The following is a 22,274-nucleotide window of genomic DNA, read 5'->3' as shown; positions in this document are numbered from 1 at the left end:
GTGCTGAATGGAACAATTACAAATTCAAGACCAAATCTTGAACAATAAAGGTAAATATACAATTATATCTCTCTCTCTCTCTCTCTCTCTCTCTCTCTCTATATATATATATATATATATATATATATATATATATAATATAAGCAGTATCTGCATTTGAATTTGTTCCTGATCTACAATTCCATTGCCTAGCATGAAGATTTCGGAACTTGGTTGCTTTCTTTATTACGTGAAATAACTGAAGCTGAAATGTTAAACACTTTAACCAACATTTAGGTTGCAGTAAAACTATATGCTCTCCGTTACCTCTCGCACTTCCCCTTAAATAAAACTTTCATGGTGGACCTAGAGGGCAACAGTAATACATATAATTATATGTCCTGTCTGAACTTTTCTTATTACAAATAAAATACTATAGTAAGTGAATTTAACTGTTTTGATAATCTTTTAATATTAGCTCATATCACAAATAAGCATAAATCTCAAAAGAAGCATTTCAATGTATGTGTATATATGTGTTGTCGGGGGGGGGGGGGGTCTTTAGAATAATGAATGAAATTTCCATACCAAATAAACAGATAGATTGTTTTACAAAAATTCGGAGCAGGCACCTGCTACTCTTGTGCGCAATATTAAATCCGTCATGCCTGTCATGAAATCATATAAAATTCCCTAAGGGTTTGGAAAATTGAAGTAAATTGAAAAAAACTATATGATGAGGTGATTTACGAGTCTTAAAATTTCATCCCTAGGTGGATTTTGGATTGGTTCAGAATATGGTTGCCAGATTTCCTTTGGAAAATGCAATCTGCAATTTGTCCGTTGCATCAGCCAGTAGAAAAGCATGGTCATGGAACTTCGGTCAGAGATAGGATGCTGTTTAGATAAAGAAAGAATAACGGGAGACAAAAGAAAATCTTATTCCTTTAACAGAGAAAGAAAGATGCGAGAAGCTTCACTCTTTTTTATATTTATAAGATATAATATTATGTTAACCTTAATATTAAGTTTTTCCAGCTTGCATGGTATTTAGGTAGAAACATCGTTTGTAATATAAAAATTATACATTCATTATCCTAAAACTTTATGTCATTAATTTTTTTCCCTATGTTTCATTTTTAAATCAGGGAGAAGTAAAATTGTATTTCCTTTTCTTGATATTTTATTATATTACAAGAAATTATCGTTGGAACGATTTTGGAGGTTTTAACAAAATTATAAGGATTAGCAAATCATCATTTTGAAAGTTTTTACTGATACTAGCAAAATAGTAAAATGCAAAGCGTCCGTGTTGTACATGTACGTTTTTAAGTTATTTTTTGCTTGAAAGATAAAATATCAGAGACGTAAAATTTTAAGAAGAAAATTATCAAGTGGAGAAATGTTGGTAATAGGGTGTGTATCGGTTTGATAAAAATGCAGGGGGTCATCAAATCTGCAAAATAATTGAAAAGTAACCGTTTAAATTAACTCTAACTGTGAATTATATGCAATTTTAAAAAAAAATGTAGCAAAATTTGTAGACATTTACTTTGTAACATTGATTTCTGCATTGGTTTTAATAAAAAGTACCGAATTAAAAAAAATTATCTAAGATTTTGAGAGAAAATTAATACTCTATTTCTTAGTTTTGAAAATATGTCAAAGAGACGAAGATATTGTAAACTAGTTTGATCAAAAAAAAAATAATTAAACTGTAACTACATCATCTCGATATAACGGAAGAGTTTGTCAGATACTGAGGAAATTAACTCCGAAAATTTTTAGTTAAGATGGGGAGGGGGTACTTGTAGAGTCTTCCTATCATCAAGATGTAATGTTTGTTGATTTTGCTTTTTATAAAATACACTGCGACATTGATATTCTTTGAGGGTAAATTAATCCGGTAGAGTGTTGCTAGCATCAAGATTTTAAGTTTGTATTTCCTTTTTTAAATAGGACTTTTGTCTAAGGACCTCGTTTGCATTTCCTGTGAAAAATGTATACTTTATCATTGAGATATTTTGGGGGGAAGGGGGAATTTACCCCATAGATCGAAACTTGCCATCATCAAGTTGTAATATTGTTCGTGCTTTGAATAATATATTTTATTATTGATATTCTTTAAGATGAAATTTACGCCCAGAGAGTCTTTTTGTCATCAAGATGTACAGATGTAATGTATGCTTTTTCTGTAAAAAGTAAGTTCTGTATCAAATTATTTTAAGAGAGGAAATTTACCTTGTAAGGTTCTGTTGTTTTAAATATGTACGTAATGTTTGTTTTTTCTGTGAATAATATAAACTGTATCAGTGATAACTTTGGGGGGGGGGGGGGGGGGAGGGGGGTTACCCCCTAAAGTCCTGTTATCATCAAGTTGTAATGTTTGTTCCTGCTTTCAATATAATATATCATGTATCTTTGATGCTTTTTGGGGAAAAATTTACTCCGTAGATACTTGTTTTTTTTTAAGTGTAATGTTTGCTTTTTCTACGTATAATATAAACTGTATCAATAATATTTTTTGAAAGGAAATTTACCCCGTAGTTTTTTGTTACCGCCAAGATATTGTGAAGCATAAATTCTGTATCAGTGATATTCTTTTGGGGGAAATTTACCCAGTAAAGTCTTGCTATCTAAAAGATGGGTGTTTTGCTTTTAATTACTGTATATAAACTGTATCAATATCGTCTTTGAGAGGAAATTTACCCTGAAGAGTTTTCTGCGATTTTCAAAGTGTACACTTCGCTTTTCCTACGTATAAGATAAATTGTACCAATAATATTTTTTGAGAGGAAATTTACCCCGTAGATTTTTGTTACCGCCAAGATATTGTGAAGCATAAATTCTGTATCAGTGATATTCTTTGAGGGGAAAATTACACCGTAAAGACTTGCTATCTAAAAGATGGATGTTTTTGTTTTGCAATACGGTGTATAAACTGCATTAATGTCATTTTTGAGAGAAAAAATACCCTGTAGATTGTTGCCATCTTAACGATGTTTGCGAATCATAAATACTGTATTAGTGATTTTCTTTGGGGGGAAGTTTACCCCGTAAAGTCTTGCTATCATCAAGATGGTTGCTTTTGCTTTCAAACACCGTATATAAATTGAATCAATGTCATTTTTGAGAGGAAATTTACCCTGTAGAGTTTTGCGATTTTCGAAGTGTAATGTTCGCTTTTATGAGAGAGTGAATACTGTATCATTGATATTCTTTGGGGGGAAATCTACCCCGTAAAATCTTGCTATCTACAAGATTGGTGTTTTTGCTTTGAAATACTGTGTATATATTGTATTAATGTCATGTTTGAGAGAAAAATTACCCTGTAGATTGTTGCCATCTTCACGATGTTTGCGAAACATAAATACTGTATTAGTGATTTTCTTTGGGGGGAAATTTACCCCGTAAAGTCTTGCTATCATCAAGATGGTTGTTATTGCTTTCAAACACTGTATACAAACTGAATCAATGTCATTTTTGAGAGGAAATTTACCCTGTAGAGTTCTGCGATTTTCAAACTGTAATGTTCGCTTTTATGAGAGAGTGAATACTTTATCAGTGATATTCCTTGGGGGGAAATTTACCCCGTAAAGTCTTGCTATCTAAAAGATGGTTGCTTTTGCTTTGAAATACTGTAGGTAAACTGTATCAATGTCATTTTTGAGAGGAAATTTACCCTGTAGATTTTTGCTATTTTTAAGATGTGAATCAGGGATTTTCTTTTGGGGGAAATTTACCCCGTAAAATCTTGCTAAATTTTCAATATTTCCTCTATATATTTACATTTCAATTTGTTTGTGACACAAGATCGTAATTCTATTAGAAAAATGCTGATTTTTCACAATCTTATCAATAAACATCTTATAAAACTGTGGTTTTTGTTAGATTTTGTCAATACCTAAGGGCAAAATGCCTAAAACAGAAAAAAAGATTTTCTGTTTTGATTTTGGAATGCGTTATATTTAAACCTCGTTTCAGACAGCAAGAACGCTTATTTGTTTATTGGGAAGACGTACATGGCCAGAAGGGATTTTTTCCTATAGGCTACTAGTAAATTTAAAGAGTGGGTTCCAATCCCGTGACCTTTCAAAACTCGCCACTATATATATGTTTATAGGAATCTCGCATGATATAAATTGATGAGGAAATAAAAAAAATGAAAATCATTTAACAAATATTGTCGGGAAAACTGAAAACTTAAAAAAAAAAAACGAAGAACATATTTGGAGGGGGGGGGGGGGGTAGGGAGGTCTCTATTGTTCTCACTCATTTTCCATTACACTGTAAAAATGATGTATAGATTTTGAACACAATATATACATGTTTAGGTTTAACATGTTCAAGAAAATGTTTACATGCTAAACGCGAAGGGAACAAAACGCGTTTAAACTTCACATGTTTAGGATCTAAACATGTTGATATAGATAAGAGTTTGGAGTTACCAAGTAACTAACGTTTCTGTGCTAAACATGTTTAAGATGTAAACACAATCACAGGATGATGCAATTCGCGCCACTTTCTGAGGACAAAGGAATTGGTCAGTAATCAAGCGACCACATGCAGCCATGTTGGAAACATGATTGAGGGATCTTATCTTGGTAATGTTTATTTTCTTGTTTTTAAATGTTATGCCTGTTTTATGTACAAAAATATTTAATATATTAAGGTGAAAACTTTATTTGTTTCAAGATAATTAAGCATTTTTATATATAAAAAAAGGACATATTACAATATATAGATTTTGATTATATATATGGAGATTATGTGAGAAAGGATATTGTAATCAGACTCTCCAAGAGCGTCATTCCCTCATCCTGTTCATATATATATTGTCTGAATTCAAGAAAAAAAATGTACAGTATATCAAATCAGAGCCGTGTTACTCCCATTATGTAGTCAAATGATAAATAAATATCAGCGGCTTGGTCGACGAGAAGAATGATGACATGCTCTTGCTTAAAACCCCTTTTTGTATTCCTATTGCTACGTAAAATAATTTGTGAAAGTTGACATGAATAACATGTTCAATGATTAATGAGTAAAGATACTATAATTTTTAAAATCATAAAAACGTTATTTAATGAAAATCGGGATCGGTATGCATCTCACAGGTCGGGTTTGGACGGCACATTATTTTATTCGTGTAAACATGCTCCTCGATGGCAAAATGTTACCTCTTACCAATCTCCTGTCCATTTTCATCATCGTACGTGTAATCAGTTAATTTTATTTATAGTTAAAAGTGAGAGTTGAGGGAATCATATGAAAATTAGTATATATTTTTTTTCCCCAGTTTATTCAGATTATGGACCAATATGCTGCATCAATAAAAGAAGATATAGAACTGTTTCTTTTAAATCATGTGCCATCGAAGACATTAATCCGTGCCAATAACACCGAGGTACTGGGTTCCTTGAAGATAGAGGCAGAGGACCTATCAGAGGAAGAGACAGACAGGTTAATTTATTACTTAGTGGGAACATTCCCACAATTGAGAGATTTGGGGGCGTACGACATCTCGGAATTGGTCCATGACACTGTTAAATTTGTGATAAAAAGAAGCAAAGAAAGAGGTATGTGTATTTCTTTCTTTGCAGTTCTCTGCCTTTAAATACTGAAATCTATTATATATGTACAAAGATTTCTTGACATGTAGTTATTAATATATAATTATTATATTGTCTGTCAGTCAATAGTGACTTGAATCTTCACCATTTGCATTTTGAACATACAGTACATGTAGTTCTTCCAATTAACAAGAACAGATATATGGGTTACCCCATATCCAAGATATTCGACTTTTAATTTATTCGAATTTTCATTATGCTCAGATGATTTCTAATTAAAAAAAAACTATTTACTGATAAAAGGTCAGAGATACTCAAGCTGTAGAATGTCAACTATACAATGGCCATAAATATCCTGAAATGACATAATATTTAGGCTACTGAGTTTCAACATCTTTTGTTGATTAAAATATGCATGTGTTAAGGAAACTGCATGTACATATATAACGTTACATGCGTGTAGTGACTTATTATCACAACGTTGCAGATGCCTAAAAAATAGTTTTAATTTCCCATAGAACATAGACTAAATATAATTAACCGTATGATTTTAAAGATGTATTTAACAGCTCACTCATTTTCAGGAATATTTTAATCCAGATAGCATGTTACAGGCCTGTAGCAACGTTTTCAAAGTGAAAGGGGGGGGGGGCTCCGAAAAAATCCCGCGTACTATGGGCCTGTGCTACATGTGTACCATCTAACTTTCCAATGATAGAATCTTCTGTAAAAATTCGAAACAAGTCCAAGCAAAGATCAAAGATAGCCCAATTTTTTAAATAGCAAAACTATAGAACTATCAAGGATAGATTTTAATTTATTTTTTAATTTTGTGCTATTAAAGTACTATCACTCAAAGTATAGGCAGATGTTAAAGATGGGTCAACAAGAGTAATCAATGGACTCGTCTAGAGATGCATTGACGGCCGTTGTTAAACGCAAAGTAAAGCGCGAGATCGGTTGCGGCTGTGGAGCGTCACTGAACATTCCTTCGTCATAGAATAAAATCCGACATTTAACACTTTATATAGACTTTGAATATAGAGACGTTTTGAAGATGAACTACATTTTTGTTTCTAGAAATGTTTTTATTTACAAAAATAGTATATTTTCGTGTTTATAAACTGAGTAGATCAATGACCTAGCATTGTTTTAGATAACTCAGCCCCTCTAGCCCAGTCTAGGGCTTGAGTAAAAAACCTGCACTTGTTATGAAACTGGTGTATAGTTCTTCCTCATGTCCGTAGCAAATACTGATACCCATTCTACATGATCTAAGCGTCGCTAGCGAACGGTGCACATACCTGTGCTTGCAAGACCAAATAGACTAGGTTTACACACGTGCGAAGATCCTTTCCGACGAGCTCGGCAAATCACGTTGCTTTGCCGAGAAGTTACGATTGCAGGTGTTTAACAATAATATCCATTCCGTTATTTAAAAAAAAAGAGAAAAAAAAACAACACACAGTTAATGATTAACATTCTCACTCAAAAGAAAATATACGGCAATTAACGAACAATAATCATGACAGGTATATAATTGGTGAAAAGATTTATCACTATCAATCGAAGGATGACCTATATATTTTCGTGAAAAAGACTGAGGAGGCAGAGAGCGTAGGAATATGAAAACTTTTTATTTCCTTTTTTGGGGAAAAGTGGTTTTCTTAAAATCTTTTTACGTTAATTTTGTTTTCTTTAACGAATTAAATATACATCATTATTCTTAACATTTGTTGTAATGTTGTATCTACTGATCATGAATGGAATTATTTTCTTCGGAGCAATTGTGTGAAGAGTACCTGACTTTAGTAATATATCTTGAATAGATAATATGCACTGATCGAATATATTAAAAATAGGCAAAATATAGAATATGGGTACAGAATGTTCAGGTCAAGTTGTATATTTTATGGAGGGGTTGCTTTCAGTTTTATAGTCACCCTTCATAACATCAGGATTCATTTGTAAATATAGTGCTGGTGTGCCAACATGTTGATTCAAATTTCATCAATTCTTGCTAAATGAGAAATGTGTATAATGTTGATAAAGTCGCATGGTGTACATACATTGAAAGGACCAGTATTTGAACATTCATTTAAAAGCTGTGGTGTGGCTTCAGTAAATGGAATACAAATACTGTAAAAAGGCCAAATACAAATTATCATAATTTTTGTAAATTGTTTATATTTTTTTAAATGAAGTCATTAATTTTCTTTTTTCATTAACTTAGGAAATATGTCTATTGATGAGAAATCTTCACTGGATGATGTTTATAATTGGCTGATTGGGAATGGTATCAGCATTGAGACAAGTTCCATATTCAAAGGTATATATTTAATTCAGTTTTATAGTGCACATTTAAAGTTTTTGTTCTATATTATCAAATTTATTCTATTTTCCCTGCCAATGCAAGTTATTAATCAAGTTTAACTAGTCAACAAATTAACAAAACATCTCTTTTCTTAAAAATTACTTAATCCTATAGTTAGTAGATTGTGTTGTTTTCATGTCCCCAGATGACATATACAATTTTGTATTTCTTTTTTCTTTAGGTTCATTTTGATGCATGCATGTGCATGCCAATTAGGGAAATATGAGCTTGCAAAATTACTGTAGCATGTGCCCTTTTTTCTGCCACAGCAAAGATAGGTTATATGGACATTTATTAAGAAGGCATAAGTTTGAACCAAACTTTATAGTACATTGCAGCAGGGCAGGATGTGGGGCCTCTTTTAAAACTGTGGCAGGATTGAGGACCCATCATTACAGAAAGCATGCCAATGATCCTGAGGCTGAAAATTCTGACAATGATATACTAGATATTAATGATGATCAGGATGATATAGAAACAGAGACTGAAGACTTTATGAAAAAATGGGAAGCACAATTTATCTTGATGCTAGTGGCTCAGCACAATTTATCTCAAAAAGCCATTGATGACATTTTAGTATCAATGAAACAAATGAATAGCTTTCGAAATAGCTTAATGAAAGAACATATACGGTCACAAATGTCGGAAGATTTGTTCGCCAGAATTGACCTGGATGAAATATTTTCAGACAATATGTTTGAGGGATTAGAGTCAAAATATTTGCGAGAAAAATATTTTGAAAGATACCTTGGTTATGTTAAACCAGTTGCTGTAAAATTAGGAGAGAAACGTGTAAATGTGAAATTGCAAAACAAATACCGGTTCATAGAAAAAGATGTCTTGGGATACTATGTTCCATTTTTCTGTCAACTCCATGAGATTTTAAAGATGCCAGAAGTACAACAAGAACTTCATGCTCCCAAGAGGTCTGATTTTCAATTTTCTGACATTAGAGATGGTGCACATTTTCAGAACCCTTTTCTAAGAGATCATCCTGATGCATTGTTATTTTGCCTTTACCATGATGACTTTGAAATTGTGAATCCAATTGGTTCACATCGCAAAAAACATAAACTTTCTGTATTTTATTGGACTCTACTGAATATTGGGCCGGAAAATCGTTTCAAATTACAGGCAACACAACTACTGGCGATTGGAAAATCTACAGACCTGAGAAAGTATGGTCTATCAAATCTTCTTCAAGATTTTGTTGATTCATTGAACATTTTGCATGAAGGAAAACATTTCCTTATTGGAGAAGAAAGAAAAAAATATTATGGAATGCTTTACTGTGCTTTAGGAGACACTCCAGCTGCGCAGCTTATGGGAGGGTTTAAAGAAGGTGTTGGAATGGCAGAAAAACCGTGTCGAACCTGCGAAGTAAGATATGACAATTTAGCATCAAGTTTTTCAGAGGATGACTTTATTAAAAGGGATGAAGCAGAGCATAAAGATAGGTGTGATGTATTGGACCAAATTAAGGGAGAAACCAAGAAATATTGGTCTAAGCAATATGGCATCACTGGAAGAAGTATACTACTGAAGATTCCTGAATTTGAAGTAACCAAGTGCATATTGCATGATCCAATGCATGTTCTTCTAGAGGGAATAGTCAAATTAGAAATTCAGTTAATGCTTGAAACATTTATTGAAAAGACAAAATATTTCTCACTATCTTATCTCAATACTGTAATAAGAACTTTCAATTATACAACAGAAGAATCAACAGATAAACCACAGGAGATAGAAATGAAATCTTTGAGAAGACCAAACACCTTTCCAATGACTGCTATAGAGACAAAAACTTTTATGGAACTCTTACCTTTTATGATTGGAGAAAAAATTCAGCCTGATGATGAACACTGGAAAAATTTTATCAGACTATTAAAGATCACTCTTCTTGTTATTTCCCCTATTGCTTCTGATGAAACAATTGCAACACTAAAGCAACTGATACATGACCACAACTCAAATTTTTCCAAGTTATATCCAGATATTCAGTTTACACCAAAACTCCATTATCTTTGCCATTTTCCGAATCAAATCATTCACTTTGGCCCAGGCAGAAATCATTGGTGTGTTCGAATGGAAGCCAAACACAGTCTCTTTAAAAACAAGAAGTGGAAAAATTTCAAATCACTACCTTTGTCAGTTGCTTCATATCATCAGCAGTGGATGTGTCTACGACAGCTTAGTGTACAAAATGGAAAATCTGAAGTATATCTTTATTCTGGTGATTCAGTAGGCGTTGGGTCATCTATGAAATTTGCTGACTTGTGTGATGGTATGAAAGATGCAATACATAGAAATGAAACTCATATTCCTGATACAGTTCTTCAGACCAGTTGTGTAAAGCTAAAAGGGATAACATACAGAATTGGAAGTGTACTATTGAAGAATTATGATGAAGATGAGTTGGATTTTTGCGTAATCAGTGATATATATGTTTTAAATAACATCAAGTACTTTCAATGCAAACTACTAAATATCATTGAATATTGCCCCATATTTAATGCTTTTGCATGTAGACTAACAGAGGAAACTTTCTGTTTACCTGCACTAAGTATAAAATACAAATGGCCTCAGATTAGTCATACATTAAGGGGACAAATGTATGTAATGTTATTCAATGTAGATTTTTGTTGGTGTTAATCCTAAAATGAAGCCTGAATTCTCACATAGACATTAATAGGAAGTATTGTCTCTATATGAAAATTTTAATTTGCCACTACAGATAATGAAGTGGATGGATTCAGTTTAATAAATATGAAGGAGAGTGACATTTTTTTGATGATACCTGGAAAAGTTGGACCAGCAAGGAAAATTTGCACCCTTATTGAAAAAATTAGAAGAAATGAAGAAAAAAGTGAACAAAATATTGAGGGATATCGCATTATAGAATATAAGGAGGACTCAGCAGGGTGCAAGACCATAGAAATTGAACCTACTACGACACAGTCTGCAAATGATGATCCAACACCTCAGCCAATAGGAGGCTTACAAATCTATGAGGTACCAGTGGCAACATTACCTGAGATTGCAAGTGGTGGCCTAGATCTTGAACATGTTGAAGTAGAAGGCACCTCATTTGAAAGCTCAGCTGAAGTGAGTGCTTTATATCCAGTGAAATGTTTCCAAAGAAATAATTTGAAATTATGTTGATTTAATAAATTGAAAGCAAAATTTTAAATTGATACGTTTTTAGTTTATTCTACCAGTACTTTAAAAAGCTGCAAAAAGACAAATGCAATGTTCTTTAATTAATTTAAAAACATTAATATGTGTAATAAATATTTTTTTTCCTTTTAAATTACAGAGCCGTAAACCGTCAAAACCAACATCCACTGAGTCTTTAGAACAGTATATACCATCATACTCTCCCGTTGTAAGATCATTACTGGAAAAGGGTGAAATCTACAAAGAATGGGATAAAATGATCGAAGAGACAGCCTATCATGTTTTAAGTGTTGGTAACTTTGAAACAAAGGGAATATATACCGACTTTGGAAGATTAATGTATTCCAAGTTTCCCTGTATTGGACACTCTGCCACAAAAGATCCTTGGGTAAACCATTTAAAGCAATACTAGTATGAGCTGCATTTTTGAGAATTTTATTTTGCTATTAAAATGTGTCATTATGATAAATTTGGAAGTAATTTAAACCTTTTATGATTAATAAGACTAAAATAAAGTATTAAATTGTTTCAAAAGAAAGATCTCTGTACAATCAAATATTTAGTATTATTTAAGAAAACTATATTGTACAGGATGACAGTAATGTAAATTTGCATCATTAAGAGCTTGTAAATAGTTTTTCTATTACAAATATGAACAACAGAAGTTTATAAATGTTCTTTTTCTCTGTCCTTGAAATAGTTAATGGCAATTTTGCAACAGAAAATTTTGACATCAAAGTTGCAGCTCATATTGCTTAAATTTTATATAATAGAGGTTTTAAAATCTCAGATAATGGTTTTCTATATTTTCTGTATTTCTAGGGATACTTCAACAAAAAGTTGTCACAAAAAGTAAGACACATAAGGTGGAGATGGAATGCAAGAGGAAAGGCTGTTGAACACACAGCAGAGAAAAAGCCAAAAGTGTGCTTGAAAAAAGTCTCCTCAACAGATGGTAAGCGAAATATTTATCTTTCAAAAGGCAGAGAGGGTTGCATGGGTAGATTGCTTTATTTACAGGTGACACACAGAAATAACATTTATTGCTGAAGATAGCTAAATTGCAAATCAATAATATCTTGTCAATTTTCATTTTATTCTAATGTTCATCAATATCTTTTTAAGAGAGAATGACCCTAGAAGAAGCAGAAAATGTACTGATGGAGGAATTTAAAAAACCAACCAAACTAAGAGACAATGCACTTATTGCTAAGACTCAAAGAGATACATTAAAACAGAGAAGATTGTTTATAGAAAAAAGACATGGGGGATCTGTGGAACATCTCATCAAGAAGTTTCCATTTCTAGGAAAAGCTGCGTTTGTATGTAATTTATATCTGCTGTTATTTTAATGAATTTTCCTTTCTTGTGATTTTTGCAATGTTAATGCAGTGTGCTCTAATTTAACGTATAGTGCAGTAAAGCATATTTTTTAACTGTTGGCTATTTGTCTAGGATCTTGTTTGTATCCCTTGCATTTTTAAGCACTCTATAGATGAAGGTATTTTTCTTAATATACAAAACAGAAATGGTTAGGTATTGCTAAGATTACCCTTCTTTATTTCAGATTGAGAAGGAGTTTTTCCTTATCAAACAAAACCTGAAAAAAGATGCTATTTTGGCTCACTGGGATGAAGTAATGAGAAAAGTGTCCCAAATATTCATGGAGGAAAACTCAGACTCTGTGAGTGTTATACTTACTTTAATTAAGTATTGAAGTATTTTAAAATTTGTTATACCTTAATCCACATAGTAATAGAATTTTTCTTTTATTAGATTCCAGAAGTTACAATAAAGCTTTTGAACAGATTGGAGGAATCAATCAAGTACAAGCATGGTACCAAACAGCTTCCCTTGATTACATCGTGCAAGGTATGAAATAAAGCCAGTATCAGTAGTAAGAAAATAAATTTTAGATGAAAAAACTTATCATTTTTCCAAGTTAAACTCTTAAATGTACAATGTATAGTTTTTATGTCCCTTTTTTAGGCAAGTGAGTGGAAAGGTTCAAAAACAAAGCATGACGACCCACCAAGATTAGTTGCAGTTCTCAACCAAAGGAACGAGATTCAAAATATGTATATTGTGGGAGCAGGCCAGGAGGTTGACACAAATGTGGGAATACTCAGGGATGGACTATTACGATTGATTTACTCCTACTATGCATGGGATTTGTCATATCCAAAACATTTTCAACTTCTGGGCTTTTTGCAACATTACATATTAGAAGACAGGGAGAATAAATTTTTTGTTTCCCAAAACTACATGAAATTCTGCAAGCGTCTTGACGCTACACAGTGAATCATGCTACTGTAGAATCTCATTATTTCTAGTTCAAATTTCTACATTTTGTACTATTTGTTGACAAAACCTGACTTTGTTGTAAGCAAGAAAACACCATTGGTTTGTTGTTATAAATTGGTTTCAATCTACATTTCAATGGATTTGTTTCATTTGAATGAAATATTAGTAAACATAGGTGTGTTTAATTATGTTTGCTTTAGACATACTTTGTAGTCAATTATGAATATGTTTTTGTCATTTCTTTTTGCATGTTCTACAAAAATGTTAACTGGTGTGAAACATTCCTGTTTACTAGTATATCAGATCTAAAAAGATTCCAAGATATAACCTTTTGAGGATAAGGTTCAATGTTATGTTACTTATGTCAAATGTATTGACTCCTATTAATTGTACTTCATGACATTGATACTTTTTTTTTTCTTTTTGGTACTTTTTAATGCAACTAATTGTAATTATTGTATTCACGTTATGGTAGATTGCCTCTATAAAAAGGTAATTATATACTGTTCTTCAATTGTTCTGTTTAATGAGATCAATACATGTAGTTTTTATGTATATTTTGTGAATATTAGGTTCATTACACTTGACTTAAACATGTCTTTGGTTGAGAAAGGATAATCTTAGAAATTTTAGAAGTCAAGAACTCGATATGTTGTCAAAAAGTGAAAGTTTGAAAATAATTTTTCGTTTCAATTTTTGAATTGTTTAGAATTTGGATTCCTCATTTAAGTATAATTTCTTTTCAAAGACATAATATACATATTCAAGTACTTCTTTAGTATTAGAATAACATATGTTTTTGAGTGATGCATGGATTTGATATCAATAGATTAGTTTGATTAATAAATTAGATTAATGAAGTATATTCTTATTGATTTTTTTTGTAACTGTAATGCTTCTGGGATGACATGTATATACAGTAATGAACAAGGATGACATTTACATGAATTTTCAGGATTTTTGGACAAATAATGAATGCAACAGTATATATTCTCATGCAGAGCAAGGATACCTCTTTTGTGTTTAGAATCTAAACATGTTTAAAACTAGAACATGAAGAAAGGATTTAGGTGTTTAATTCCTAAACACATGGACTTCTAACACGTTTAGACTCTAAGCACTTTAAATAACATGTTGAAGTGGGAAACATGTTTAGATTTAGAACATGTGAAAAACTGTGTTTCACAAATGTGTTAAGAAAAGTGTTCAACATCTAAACACGATTTTTACAGTGTATCTGTAAAAGAAAATCGAACCTGCCTTCAAATGATAATTTTCATAAGCAGCAAATGACCAGTTATTCTTAAAGGGGGAGGGGGGGGGGCACTACGGACTTGCATACTGGATAGAAACGATAAAGATATGGCTTCTCATTAATATAATAGGTTAATATTTAAACAGTATTCCTGATTGTCGTCACGGTAATGTACAATATGAAAATAAAGTATAAGGAACCATTATCTTCGGAATTTTATTAGTCATTTTCATTTCGTAGTCAAATTTGAGTGAACAGGATAATTCCTTCAACATAGAAGAAAAAAAAAGTTGAACGTAATAAGTAATCGGCATAATTAAATATGATCATTTTTTAAAAACTAAAACAAGAAATGGTATTACTATACTTTAGAATAATGTTTTATGTAATTTGTTGGAAAAAAAAATTCTAGGGTCCAGAAAATTTGTTCTAAACCAAATACTATGAAGCTTTGTGAAGTCATGTTCTCAAAAGAATTAGTCGTCTGTTTTTTACCCCTCCCCCCCCCCCCCCCCCCCGCTTGGTCAACTGTATATATACATGTATGTACTTGTATATACGTAACTGTACCATGTTTTAAAGTAAATAAACAGAACTGACCGTTATAATTAACGTCCTATCTTAGTTAATTAGTTGATACTGTACGTTTGCGATAACCTACAATAACTATAAACAATTAAGTATTGCAGTAACATTTTCAGAAAATATGGGACTTTTTCTTTAAAATATAGTTAAATATATACAATTTATATTATGCAGCACATAGCATCGTTTTTAAAGGGGGGGGGGTTATTGACAACATACCTCCTGAAAAAAAATTGACAAACAATAAGAAAAATCGTTCAAATTCCAAAATCCTATCTCGTGATTTCATGTGTGTGCGTGTGTTGTGGGGGGGGGGGGGGGGTTAAGTTCCGACTTTGTTGGTGAGAAAACTATTCGGAAATATAAAGACTGGAGGATCACTAGACTGCAACAAAAAGTGTGTTGGAGGCCTTTCAATGCATAATTTTTTACTAAATTAACAGAAAAAGGGGGGTACTACATATCTCTATATAATGCATCTTTAATATATACAATAAAAGACATTCCAATAAAACTTGTAGAAGCCCATTGCAGGGATGCTTGATTTTAAAATTGGTATTTTCTTCCTTTTTCGTTATGAGTTTCATATTAAGCGAAAACTAATTTTGTAAGGTGAAGAATATTGTGGAAATTTTATGTCGTAGCAATTCGACATAATTTGCTGAGGCATTCCAAGACTGTGGTCTCGCATTTTGTTTTCAATATCGTCTATTTTTTTCTTTAACTTTGCCAGTATGTTATACATGTACACATTAAGACTGTAAAATTGCGTTTCGGTCAAATCTTAAAATTTAATACATTGTATCAGATTATACATTTTAACAGGGATGAACTTCAGACTCACTAGTTTTAACTTAAATTCCTTAAAAATTTTAACATATTAGACTGATTTAGTCATCCGCGACATTCGCTCTTAAACCAGAGGTTTTACGAGAACAGATAACTCGTGCTAAGAACGATAACTCGATTTATGGGAGGAGAGAATAAAAGTTTCTCCAATCTGCGGAATACAATTCGTCGCTCATCTCGTTGTATTGCTATGATTTCTAAATTGCATAAAGTGACTCTTATTACTTAATTAGAATTAACTTTAAATAAAAACTTATCACACTCTGAAATTCACTAACTGCTAATGCATACAGATAAATTACACATTAATATTTGGCAAGTAATCTCGTAGAAAATATTCGCTTGTTTGAACTTTGTCTTAACATTCACAGTTTTAGACATGATCATGATAACGTAAGTTTTATTGATACCTGGAAGAATGGCAAATCTGAACTGGACAAATGAACGATTATAATTCGTTGTATATTGAATTTGTATGTATACATAACTTCATAAACATTTATTTTAAAAGGACACACACGTAATAGCTTTTCAAAAAGCTTGCCTGACTATAGAGCAATCAATATCTATAGAACGTATAAGCATAGTAAACGATTCCGTCCATTTGGGGAGTTGGGGGGGGGGGGGGGTTAGAAATATTTTATTACCGTACATTTTGAAGACATTGTATAAAACATCAATTTTTTTCTCTCATCAGAATAATGGAAAGGAAACAGAATTTATGTAAATATATTTATTGTTTGTAGCTCAAACAACAAGTGAAAAGTACAGTCTATAAGTACATGCATGTGGAAAACAGTTTTGATATAAGATTATAAAGTTATATATATGTAAATTGTTAATATCACATGAAATCAATGAATTATTGTTAATGGTGGCATGCATTAATTTCAACTACATAAAATATCAGAAATGCCGAAAGACAGCTAAAAATATAACTACAAGAAATTGTCAATTGTTATGATAGATTTGCAGATTTTTTTTTTTTTTACACGCGCATCACTACTGCATTATTGTCGACAGGCCGGGAACCAGAGATTTGTTTTCTGGGAGGTGGGGGTTTCACATCAACTCTAACAGATATCAGACTCAGGAAATATTTAAACCAAAAAAAAAAAAGAAAGAAAAAAAACAACAACAAAAAACAACAAAAAACAAAAAAAAAAATACAAAACAAAAAAACAAAACAAAACAAAAACAAAATATGAACTTCCTCCATCCCTAAAAAACCTAAAACCTATTTCCTTCCGGGATTGAGGGCTGGAGAAGGCAATTTCCTACCTAAGTGTATTTATTTACTGTGTTTTCAGAAGGGGGGGGGGGGGGCTTTTGACTGAAAATACCAAGGTTGTCTGAGCGAGATAATATCACAATTATCATCAATATCTGGCCATTTCTTCCTTTTAAGAAGTTTTAGTCTGTTTTATTTTATTAAAATTATTTCAAATCTTTATCAAATCAATTATGTTATATGATTTCTATATTCTATCTTCGTTCCCAACATCAAAGATATATATGTTACTTGTTTTTCAAGAGCTCGAAAGCAAAATTAATTTTATTTAATTCCACTGTGTAATCACGTTCATGATTATCCAAGAATAAGGCAAGAAGATTTACTCGTGACATTTGGCGCGAAATATTTGTGTCATCCCTTCCTAGAAGACAAATGGACTAATCCAGTAGGATAGAAACGCAGAAAAAAAAGACTAAACGGATACACTGTATAAGGAATCGCATTGAATAAACAAAAGTAAAGGAAGTTTGTATAAACGGATCAATATTTTGCATCAGTAATATGACAGTTTCTTCTGCTAACTGTTGTTAAAACGCAGGTAACAAATTCCGATGTATATCAGGTTTCCAAAAATTTAGCTGCCTAGCTGTGACCCCTTAGTTTCGCATCATGGAAAACCTGTCTGATGTTCGTGGGGTCGGGCAAAAAAAATTTTGGTTTATAGAATGTGACAGCGTATCGTCATGCACCTTGTACTCTGTTTTACAATGAGGACTAAAAAAGTGAAGGCCAGAGGAAAAACTTTAAGACGCTGACATTCTTCAACATCCGAATTGGAAATTAAACATTTACAATGAATATTTCAATCTGTTACTTAATCACCTTCGCAGAAAGGAAATTTTTAAAAATAACAAGATTTATGTTCTTCCGGTGAACGAGTCTAAGAGGGAAACTATGTAAAATACCTTGAAGGACTTGCTCATATCACCTAACTAAAATTTCATAAAATGCTCTTTGTTTGAATAAGATTAAAAAAAAATAGTGTTTTTTTTCGATCAGTTTGGTTGAGTGTCGATAGTTTGCCGTATCCATAACCTGTCCATTCCACGACTTGTTCTTTCTATGAGTCGTTGCATCGATGAATTTTTTCAATGAGCTGTCTTTCGATGAAATGTCATAGATCCATTTCAATAAATGAGTTAAAACTAATTAATTACAACTATGCGGGATAAGATATTTTGACTAATGTATGGTCAGAAAGGACATGGGTGAACTTGTCCGACAGGAAACCCACAGGAGGGAATTGCCCTTAACTAAAGTGTGTCCTGGCCTTGACGCATGGTCATTTTGACAAATTCAAGGTCACTGACAGAGAAACTATAAAATTCGTTAACAGTCTCTCAGTCTACTGTTACCCGTGAAGCATTGGAAGTTGATACCTCATACAAAGATTGCCTATGACCTTAGAATGTGTCATGACCTTGTCTCAAAGTCACTATTTCCTGTCTGCAGCTCCAACGGAAGACCTATTCGTTGCTCCAGCAACGAGATTTAATGCTCTAGTTGCATCAATAATTTGGATGACCTTCAATAGTTACCTAGGTAACAAATGCATTACCCAAAAATAAAAAAAACTTCTACAAAAACAATAATGCTATAATTTCTAGACCTTACTAAGACTTTCATTACTGTTAATTGTTTTAGTCATTGTCTTCAAAGTTTTGATAAAGGTGAGCATTGTGGGCATTAAGTCTCTTAATATTCCTTGGTTTGATAAAATAAAAAGCTTTTGTAGCATTTTTCAACATTGCATATGATATCAATAGAAATACATTTATACATTTTATTCACCAGGATTTCCATCGATTGTATATTTTTAAAATTATTTTTCATAAAGCCTAGGAATTTCAATTCTACATCAAATGTTGCAGAAGAAGATGGTGCAGTAAAACAGCAAAATACATCTAAGAGTTCCATAAAATCGTTTGTAATGATCATCATTTTCATCGCTTTATTTAGTGGATTTGCAACGATGACTGTATTATTTGTTTATGAAAAAAATAAAACTGGCGGTAAATATTCTTTTCCTTGTAATACAAATTTCCGTGTTTGTGAAGGCAAATGTTTAAGCAAAATTGAATTGCGCACACTTTCATACAGGCTGATAATTAAAAAAAGATGAGTTACAAAAAAGACAGATGTTGCAAGGTCTTGTTGTCTTTGTGCTGCCTTAACATTACCTTGTTCTAAAGTGACTTCCGTTTTCCCGTAAATAAACACGATACTGAATCTAATTGAATGCAACATGTACCAGAACAGGTGTGAATACCTTTGAGACAAATTAAACGGGGATAGAGTTTCCAAAATATTGCCTACACAAACAGAAGCAATGCTTTATATTTCTCGAATTAAGTAGAAATGTTTAAAAATTATTATTATATTGATGTTCAAATTTTCTACTGACATTAATATTTCCAATAACTTATAGGTTACTCGGGTCCAAATGAAAAGATAACGTCGCAATCAATTACCAAAGAAAACATTTGTGTGAACCAAAAATCCGCTTCACCAAATAAGACCACAGATAATTTTGGTTGGTAAATATCGCAATTAAAAATTTGATATGAAATCTTCAAAAAATAATTAATTCTAATCAATCAACAATTTTAATCACAGGAAGCAGAGGGAACACTTTTATGATAACCTTCATACGAAATCATGTCTCAGCAAATGAAACTAACAGAACAATTCTTGTGGCATCTGAACACGATTTTAATATGACTTTTGAACTCTCAGATAGTCGAAGTTCCAATTTATTATCCGTTATCACACAGAGAACTGAAAATGTCACCTTGAAAAAGATAAGTGTTCATTACTCTATGGTGCCGTCGTATTTTTCTATCGAGTCAAAGGCTATTTTTATCAGAACCTCGAAGTTGTCCTCAGTATTAATGCTGGACGATGCTGATGCCACTTCAGACAGTACTATAGTTTTCCCAATAGATAGACTTTCCACACACTACATTTTATCAACTGCCGAACCTGCAAGGACATTTCTAGATAGCGGAAGTCACTTCACGATTGCGTCAACTACAGATGACACTCACATCACAGTAGTTTTTGCAATGGACCATAATTCCACGATTTCAATTTTTGATAGGAAATATAATACTGGTGATCAATTTTCGTTAATATTGAACAAGTTTCAAACGTTTCAAGTTGGACACCCAGCAGATTTGTCAGGAACAACTATAAATTCTTCTCATCCAATTGCGGTCTTTGCAGGAAACAAATGTAATAGAATTGGGTATCATGGAACATGTAGCATGCTTATGGAAATGGTTCCGCCAATAGACGAATTTGATAGGATTTTTATAGTTCCACCAAACGTTAACAGATACCAATCAGTTGTACGAATTGTATCAGCCATTCAAACGAAAGTTACCTACTCCGTCGAAGGGATCAACACAACTACCACTCTGTTGAAAAATCGAATAACGGACTTCATCATTCGAGAAAATGAAATAGGATACATAGAATCCACTGAGCCTGTATTAGTTAATGTTTTTGCCACTGGTTCACCGGATTCTAGAGTCCATGGTGATCCGTACATGACAGTAGTATCTGGAATCAATCAGTACCTCAATCAATATATCGTTGTTGTGCCGGAAGGATACAGTCTGAGTTTGGCCACTTTCATTGTCAGGAATGAGTCTCTAAGCAACCTCCAAATTAATAGGACGGATGTATACGAGTACTTCAAAGTTTTCCAATCCACTGTTTTTGTAAGAACAACTTTTTATAGCGTTTTGACAATAAATGTCCCAAGTGGCGTGATTCAAGTGGAAACGAAAGACGATTCGCCGTTCGGAATGTTTGTCTACGGACATCGTAGCCATGATGGCCACGGTTATGCTGCAAATGCTCTGTTAACAAGAATTTGTAGTAATTAGAAATGAGTGGATAATATACAAACAAGATGTTTCAACATTTCTTTCGTCAAATTCGAAGGAATTGTACTGTGAAAAGTTTCATAACCCAACAAACTACTCAATATTGCATTAGTTTACTTAACGTAAGGTTTTTGAAACTTAAATAAAATGTAAAATGATTATTCGAAAAAAGATATTCCCCAAATCTCTAATTTTCTGTGTTATATAACACCGCAAAAAAATTAGGGCAACTGTAAAATAAACGTTTTTTTTTTTTCAATTGTTCAGATGGCTTTAGAGAGAGAAAAATATGAAAATATTGGAAAAAAAAGTTACGGATCTTTACAAAATTGAGTTAAAAGGGAGGTCCCTTAAAACTAATGGGGAATAATGTAAGATGTTTCCAAATACTGCGTGAATAATAAAATCATGAGAAAATACTTTTTTCTTCATTTACATTGGCTATTAAACTAAAAGAAAGACAAATTCTTGTAAATCTTAATCTAAAAATAGATAAACTCGTGATAAATTGCTTAACACGTTGCTTTTTTGTTCTTTGTTGGTTTCCTCGAAGTTGACCTGACCACCAGTTATTCCTCTTTTAAAATTTAGATCTGTTGCGATTTCCTAACGCTAATGTTAACCTAAATCCAGTTTCTTGAGATACTTAATTGGAAACATTAGAACTATAGAAAAGTTTCTCATCTTGCTATGCGATCATTTATTACATTGTAAGAAATCGTGATAAAAAAGTATGTAGACATAGGGATGTTGGCCATTTACGTACGAAAACCTTTAAAACTATGCAGAAAAATGCAATTAAAAATAATTGATATTAGTTAAACATCTGCCAACTCTTCACAACCCCCTCTTTGTTTTTTGGAATTAATGTGATATGGAATTCCGGGGAAAACAGTTTTCCCACGTCGCATGAAAGACTATTATTATTGAGACTAATTCTAGAGAAGAAGATAATATGGCACCGGAGGTAAATCTACAAGCAACTAACCGG

At 32.4% G+C, this 22,274-nt stretch overlaps 3 protein-coding genes and 1 long non-coding RNA gene across 4 annotated transcripts in view; all 4 read left to right on the top strand.

Moving 5' to 3' along the window:
- LOC133180471 (uncharacterized) overlaps positions 1-19,305 on the top strand; it is a 37,333-nt gene extending 18,028 nt beyond the window's left edge. Inside the window, exon 4 of the long non-coding RNA XR_009720332.1 lies at positions 19,228-19,305. This is a non-coding gene — a long non-coding RNA (uncharacterized LOC133180471). The remainder of the gene's footprint in view (positions 1-19,227) is intronic.
- Positions 5,127-5,936, top strand: LOC133180104 (uncharacterized). Its single transcript, XM_061314681.1, has 3 exons — positions 5,127-5,191; positions 5,279-5,558; positions 5,929-5,936. Exons 1-3 carry the CDS (start codon positions 5,135-5,137, stop codon positions 5,934-5,936), a joined length of 345 nt encoding a protein of 114 aa, XP_061170665.1. The 5' UTR covers positions 5,127-5,134.
- LOC133180470 (uncharacterized) lies at positions 7,790-14,267 on the top strand. The gene is made up of 8 exons (XM_061314985.1): positions 7,790-7,881; positions 10,661-11,031; positions 11,243-11,491; positions 11,926-12,058; positions 12,229-12,425; positions 12,671-12,787; positions 12,880-12,975; positions 13,093-14,267. The coding sequence occupies exons 1-8, from the start codon at positions 7,791-7,793 to the stop codon at positions 13,402-13,404; spliced, it is 1,566 nt and encodes a 521-aa protein (XP_061170969.1). The 5' UTR covers position 7,790; the 3' UTR covers positions 13,405-14,267.
- Positions 19,306-20,455: 1,150 nt separating the features above from the next.
- On the top strand, positions 20,456-21,443 carry LOC133180317 (IgGFc-binding protein-like). Its single transcript, XM_061314864.1, has one exon. The coding sequence runs from the start codon at positions 20,456-20,458 to the stop codon at positions 21,281-21,283; it is 828 nt and encodes a 275-aa protein (XP_061170848.1). The 3' UTR covers positions 21,284-21,443.
- The last annotated feature ends 831 nt before the right edge of the window (positions 21,444-22,274 follow it).

Source organism: Saccostrea echinata, unplaced genomic scaffold, assembly GCF_033153115.1.
Source record: "Saccostrea echinata isolate AGI-Se365-2 ecotype Australia unplaced genomic scaffold, CSIRO_AGI_Sech_v1 ptg000006l, whole genome shotgun sequence".
Classification (NCBI taxonomy): domain Eukaryota; kingdom Metazoa; phylum Mollusca; class Bivalvia; order Ostreida; family Ostreidae; genus Saccostrea; species Saccostrea echinata.
Note: the sequence above shows the minus strand (reverse complement) of the source record. Positions and strands in the feature narration are given on the sequence as shown.